At 42.2% G+C, this 6314-nt stretch overlaps 1 protein-coding gene across 2 annotated transcripts; it reads right to left on the reverse strand.

The window, feature by feature from the left end:
* Positions 1 to 424: 424 nt before the first annotated feature.
* On the reverse strand, positions 425 to 6194 carry LOC118330824 (the record flags this gene model as incomplete). Of its 2 annotated transcripts, none has more annotated exon segments than XM_035665519.1 (10): positions 425 to 702; positions 1969 to 2507; positions 2764 to 2939; positions 3108 to 3272; positions 3362 to 3555; positions 3892 to 3996; positions 4785 to 4876; positions 4964 to 5197; positions 5473 to 5755; positions 5855 to 6194. In XM_035665519.1, coding segments are annotated over 10 exon segments (2136 nt in total). In that variant the 3' UTR covers positions 425 to 693.
* Between the last annotated feature and the right edge of the window lie 120 nt (positions 6195 to 6314).

Here is a 6314-nt window from a genome sequence, read left to right on the forward strand (position 1 = left end):
AATATTTACCTTTATCCACAATCTTCTGGCAAATACACAGAAAAAATAAGTATGCAACAGAGGAAGGTTTGTTTTCAACACAACCTATTATGCACATTGCATTGCATTTCCAGCTCTATATTCTTAGTCTGACCAAAAACATCCTTATTTATCATATACTGGCCCTCCGTGCAGCCCCTCAGTTCGTTCTCAGTCTCTTTAAGCCACCGCCCGTCCCTAGAAGCTGATAGGCCAACTTTGCGGGATCCTGCTGAGGAGCTGAACATAATGCACATTACGTTACAGCTCTAGTGTTACATCTGACAGCTTCGGACCGCCGGCAGTGCCGGTGCCTCGCACTCAAAGTCCGTTAGCAGCAGTTACCAAACTCAAAGCAGCAGAATTCAATTCCACAACACTCACAGGAGACTCCCTATATTCAGCCTCTTCCAACCATTTCCAGTCTTCAGTTTCAGGTCGGAGTTTGAAAGGTTCTTTCCAAACAGAGTGTGACGCCTTGTCATCAGTGTTTGGTTGTGAATGACTATCTGGATCCAGGATCCTGACAGGTTCTGATCCTCCACAGTCCTCTCCATCAGCCTGTTTTTATCTGCGTTGCTGAGCTGCTGGCTGGAGGCTGTCTCTGTTGTCCTCAGTTTGGCTTTGATGACACTGGGAAGACTCATGTTCACAGGCACAGTGGGAACCTGCACGTCACGTCATCTGGAAAAAGATGTTGGAAACGTTGCATTCAGAGACTGAATTCTGAGCTTTTTGCTCACAGGAATTACATTTATGGCCAAAATCCAGCGGGCGCGGCCTAGAAGCGCCAGGCAGCATAGAGCAGATCGCTTTAGCAGGAAGTCAGGCACAGAAACGGCATAGAAAATCTGGACAATTTTCAAAATAAAATAACTCGTGCAGACCCTGGATCAAATTTCATCAACACTGTGGCACCAGGCCGGAAGTCCTAGAGTAAGTCAGTCAGAGGAGATTTGACACCATGGGCGACGAGAAGTTCAAGTTGGAAGTGGAGGGACACATCATATTGTGTCCTTTGTAGGACAAAATACACAAGTCAAGAACGTTGGACAGGCAAGACGCTGTCTGTGGGATTTGAAGACGAGAGGATCACAGAGCTACATCGTGTCTCAGACACGTCGAAGCCGTGCCTGGTGGAACTTCTTTTTTCAAGATCAAGACCTAACCTTGTAACATTGTATGACAGAAGCTAATAAATCACCTTTAAAATAAACACAAAAGACAAAAACTAAATACATACAAAACAATAAAAGATGAAAAAAGTGCTGTGGTTGACCACATGTAATCAGTCTTTCACAAGGAACCCTAGAAGAGATTTTACCTCGAGTGGACATTCATGTGTAGCTTCAGATGTACCTGCTGGTTAAACCTTTTGTCACAAACATCACAGCCATACGGTTTCTCTCCTGTGTGGATTTTCATGTGTGTCTTAAGATGTGACTGCTGGTTAAACCGTTTCCCACAGTTATCACAACCAAATGGTTTCTCTCCTGTGTGGATTTTCATGTGCGTCTTAAGATTTGTCTTCTGGTTAAAGCTTTTACCGCAAACACCACAACCAAATGGTTTCTCTCCTGTGTGGACTCTAATGTGTGCCTTCAGATTCTGCTGCTCTGTAAATCTTTTCCCACAAACATCACAGCCAAAGGGTTTCTCTCCGGTGTGGACTCTCATGTGTGCTTTCACCTTTACTAGTTCTATAAATGTTTTCCCACAAACATCACAACCGAACGGTTTCTTTCCTGTGTGGTTTCTCATGTGTCTCGTAAGCTTTGACTGGTGGCCAAAATTTTTCCTACAAAGATCACAGCCAAATGTTTTCCCTCTGTGGACATTTTGTGTCATTTCACATGTTTCGTCGGAGGACTCTTTTCCTAAAGGACATACGTTGCCACATTCAAGACAACTAAAGGAATTGTTTCCATCGTTAGATTCCACATCACTTACAGGGCCTTCATCGGGTTTCCATGATTTTACACCTGACTTAGATGCCCTGGTGTTCTTAGAATCACTGTCACTGTTTTCAGTCTCAGATCCAGAATCTGACAAAGGTTCTTGCCAACATCCATCACTGACATCAGTCTCTGAAGAGTCTGAAGACATTTCATCAGTGTGTGGTTGTGGATCATCATCTGGATCTACGTTCCTGGCAGGTTCTGATATTCCACACTCCCCTCCATCAGTTTCTGCTTTTATCTCCGTTGCTGAGCTGCTGTCAGGAGGCTCTGCTTTTATGTTGTCCCCAGTTTGATGAAGCTGTGAAGACCAAGGTTCATCTTCATCATTTTCACTCTTCAAAGAAACACCAGGTAATGGGAAACTGGAGTCGTTAGCCTCCCCAAACCCATTAAGCTGCTCTCCCTCCTGACTGATCCCCAGTTCCTCCTGTTCCTCTTTTATGTGTAGAGGCTCTGGGTCCTTGCGGGGGATCCAATCAGGAGACTTCTTTTCACCAATCAACACCTGCTGGACATCTGCAGGTAACACTGAAAAACACACAAGAACATTAACAATCAATAACAGTGCTCCATTATGTTTTCATGTGTTATTCAGGTTCATTGCTGAATGAAGGATTGGATTTGATTTTAAAAAGGACAAACTAAAGTTATTTAAATTGACTGGATCAGGAGATTTTGACAATGGCAACTTTATAGTTTTTATACAGTTTTGAGAAAATAGTGCTATTTCACCAAGAGTATAAGTTAACATTCTACAATAAAGACAAACATATATTTTACTTACCGAACCGTCTGGGGTCATTAGGTCGAGGATTCCACCTTCTGGACATTCCCACTCCACTTGTGATTCTCCTCCTTACAATCCTTGCTTGCAGCTCGGAGATGTATCCATAGGTTTTTTCTGATTTTAGAGTGTACACGCTGTATCTTCTGCCATTTTTCTTGTACAGCCTTCTGAAACTGTAATTACACAGATTTTCAAACATTCAATCAAAGTTATTCATTATAACAACTGACAGCCTTGAGTGAACATGTAAAATTAACTTGTACCTGCATACAAAGCAATGACTGTAAAAAAAAAAAACAAAAAAAGAAAAAGAAAAAGAATGTTTCAAATGTAAAACATACATCTCGTTGCCTTCCGCTGTTTTCATTGTCGGTCGGCTTCGGTGGAAATTATAGTCCAGAGCAGCAAGCAGAACTCTCGTCTCATAAATTGCAGGACTGAAAGTGTAGTGCTTGCTAGCATACATCAGAATATGATTCTGGAACGCCTCAAGGTCTGCAGTCGATCTGATTAAACCAAAAAATACATATAATTCTTGAAATAGGCATAAATAGTCATATTGTGAATCAGTGTGAAACATGTAGCCACACCTCACCTGAAACGCAGATATTTATGTATATCCTTCAGCCAATGCTTGTTGAGAACGATGTCCACTAAAGCTTTGTGGCACTTGGAGTCTCTCTGGATCCACATCTTTCCACGTGTTTCTTCCATGTGCTCATGTTGGCACCTTCCCATAGCCCAGGTGTGAATGTCACAGACATGGTGAATGATGCCAACCCATAGTTCCTGCAATAACAGAAACAGCACTTTAAAAATATCCTTCATATGGAAACTAATGGATCATCTTGTAATCAAACCGGCTCGAACGCCTGTCAATATGACCACATCCATCTTTAAACTCAACCTTCATTTTGATCTCAATTACACACATGTGCAGTTTTGTGACAGCAACTTAACAGTAACAAAATCTGTCCACAGAAACGAACACCTGCAAAAGTACTGAAAAAATGCCTCCGTGGTAGTTCCCTGTACAATAGGTGTGTCCAGGGCCACACTGTTCAACACACGCTATAGCAGATGGCATTTCTATATTATAAAAATATATAGAAATAATGTGCTTACAAGAAACTGCTGGGTATTGTCAGCTGTTTTACAACACCACCAAAAATGGTTAACGACGTCTTTCAGCCAGAGCCAGAGAGTGGGCTGTCCTTCTTTCTTTGCCGCCTTGTGGAGGGAAATTAAACAGATAATAATGTAAGACAAGGCTTTTCAACAGTTTTCCATAGAGGGCTGAGAGTGCAGATTTTCATCCCTACCAAAGAGTAAACCAGATGATTTCACTGACTAAAGCTGTAATATGTAACATAAAATGTCTATAAACACTAGACCTGTTCTATATGTAGTTGAGTTGTGTACTTACATTATCTCTAATGTTTCCCATAATGTTGTTTTGGTTCCCTGCCAGAAGTCATACATTTATTTTTTAACCATTGTTAAGCCACATTTTTGCTTTTTAGATCTATAATTTTTAACTCTAGATTTGAACCGTTTTAGTCATACGGAAGTCTGGATCTTAAGTTATCAGAGAACTAAGCTGAGCTAACCGTTAGAAAGCAGCTCGGCTCGAGCCCTCACGGGACGTCTTTGTTATCAAACAAGGCGTCGGACAAACCTGCTTTTATTCAGGAATACGCTAAACCAGGAGCTGCAATGACGGCAATGGTGGTAAAGACAACTCCCATGATGCCATGCTACTTGAGGACATCCTCAAACTGTCTTTTGTTATTGTTTTTCATGTGTGAGACTCCGTAGTGGCAGAAATGACATACTGTATGTTTAACACACCTTTACCAGAGAGCAGGAGCTCATCAGTGAAATCACCTTTTGTTGTCTTTGATTGGAATGAAAACTTAAGTGCTTTCAGTGGCACATTGTTAAATAACCCTGATGTTAGATATAGTCACTTTATGATGAACAAATGAGCAATAACATGAGCCACTTATTAAACTCACAGCAGCTATTTTTTTGGCCAGGTTTTTGGCACCGTGCCACATGTCCAGACTGTGATGAATACCGAGGGCCTTGTATCTGCCTTCGTCTGGGTCTGTGAAGAGGAGAATCTTTTAATATTACCACATTATTTCACCTTTTCAGCACATGAATTCATACATTACATCAGAGGAGTACTCACTCATAAGGGCTCCGATCTGGGCGTGAGCGTCTGTGCAGATCTCTGCCAGCCTGATTTCTGATGTGAGCTTGTCCACAGTCTGGATAAAACCCTCCTTCTCCATAACGACAGACTTCCAGGATGGCTGCCGCTTGTCTATGGTGGCAACATGAATTATCTCCTTGGTGTCATTCTCCATGCTGGTGTAGCTGCAGTACTGTGCACAATGGCCCGGCGAGTCGTTAATACCACCCGCTGAAAAACAGAAATAACAATTCAATCTGAATTAGCTGCTGACTTACGATCACACTGCCACTGCCTAATGTCTTACATAACATGGTTAAGTTGAAAAATCCCCTCCACACATGTATTACTACATTTATACAAATACACTGCTTGGAAGAATAATGTTTTGTCTGTTTTTTTAACAACAATGTTTAATTTCCACATTAAAATCCTCAAAAAGAAAAGTAATCTACTCCAGGAAGGAAAACAGATTTGTGAGTTGAGGGGAACTTTAAGCTACACACCTAGGACCACAACACGTTTCCCTTGAAGGCGACTGAGGGCCTCCGTCCTCCTCTCTTCCCAGAAGTCCTTTACTGTGCCGACACAGTAATTGTTCTGAATGGAGCAGAAGGTGTTCTTGTTCACCATCCCCATGTTCATGAATTTGAACAAGAGGGCAACCTTTGTATAGTCACTGCCAGATAACAAAATGTTGGTGGACAAGAGAAAATCTCCAGCTTGAACCCCGGACTTCATGACAGGCTGGGAATTCCACCTCCACAAGCAGTGTCCATTGGGACAGATCTAAAAGTCAAACACAAGTAATAATTGCATTTGGCATGTCCGGCATTAGCTTTCACTAGAAATTTACACTTATGATTCACTGTGACTGTCGAGACTTACCCATTCGACATTCGTTGCTGTGCCCTTGGAAGAGATGTTGATCTTGAAGGGGGCAACGCAGTCGCATATGGCACCGGTTCTCAAAGTGCCTGTACATTTATCCACAGGCAGGATCAGAAATGAAGCCAATTGTCTTAAACACTTCTCATAGACGATTGAAGCTTTGGCACCTATGATGTCATCTTCACAGCGGACATGCTTTCGGCGTGGGAACATTGGGTCTTGATTGTCAGGCTCATCAGGAGGGTCTTCATGTGCAGGCTGGTCATGCACAGTCTCACCAATCCCAATAACTGGAAGTCGATCAATGGGTGGTGCTTTCTTTAACTCTCCACCCATTCTGTTGAGGCACAGCATGAAGGCACGAGTAAAAATCAGACAACACACAACAGTAGCAGAGTAAATGTGACAGGGTCAGAAATACTCCGGTACATGTTCATTTGAATGCTTTTATTCGATT

Source organism: Morone saxatilis, unplaced genomic scaffold (assembly GCF_004916995.1).
Source record: "Morone saxatilis isolate NCDOM2014 unplaced genomic scaffold, NCSU_SB_2.0 Contig1, whole genome shotgun sequence".
Lineage (NCBI taxonomy): Eukaryota > Metazoa > Chordata > Actinopteri > Moronidae > Morone > Morone saxatilis.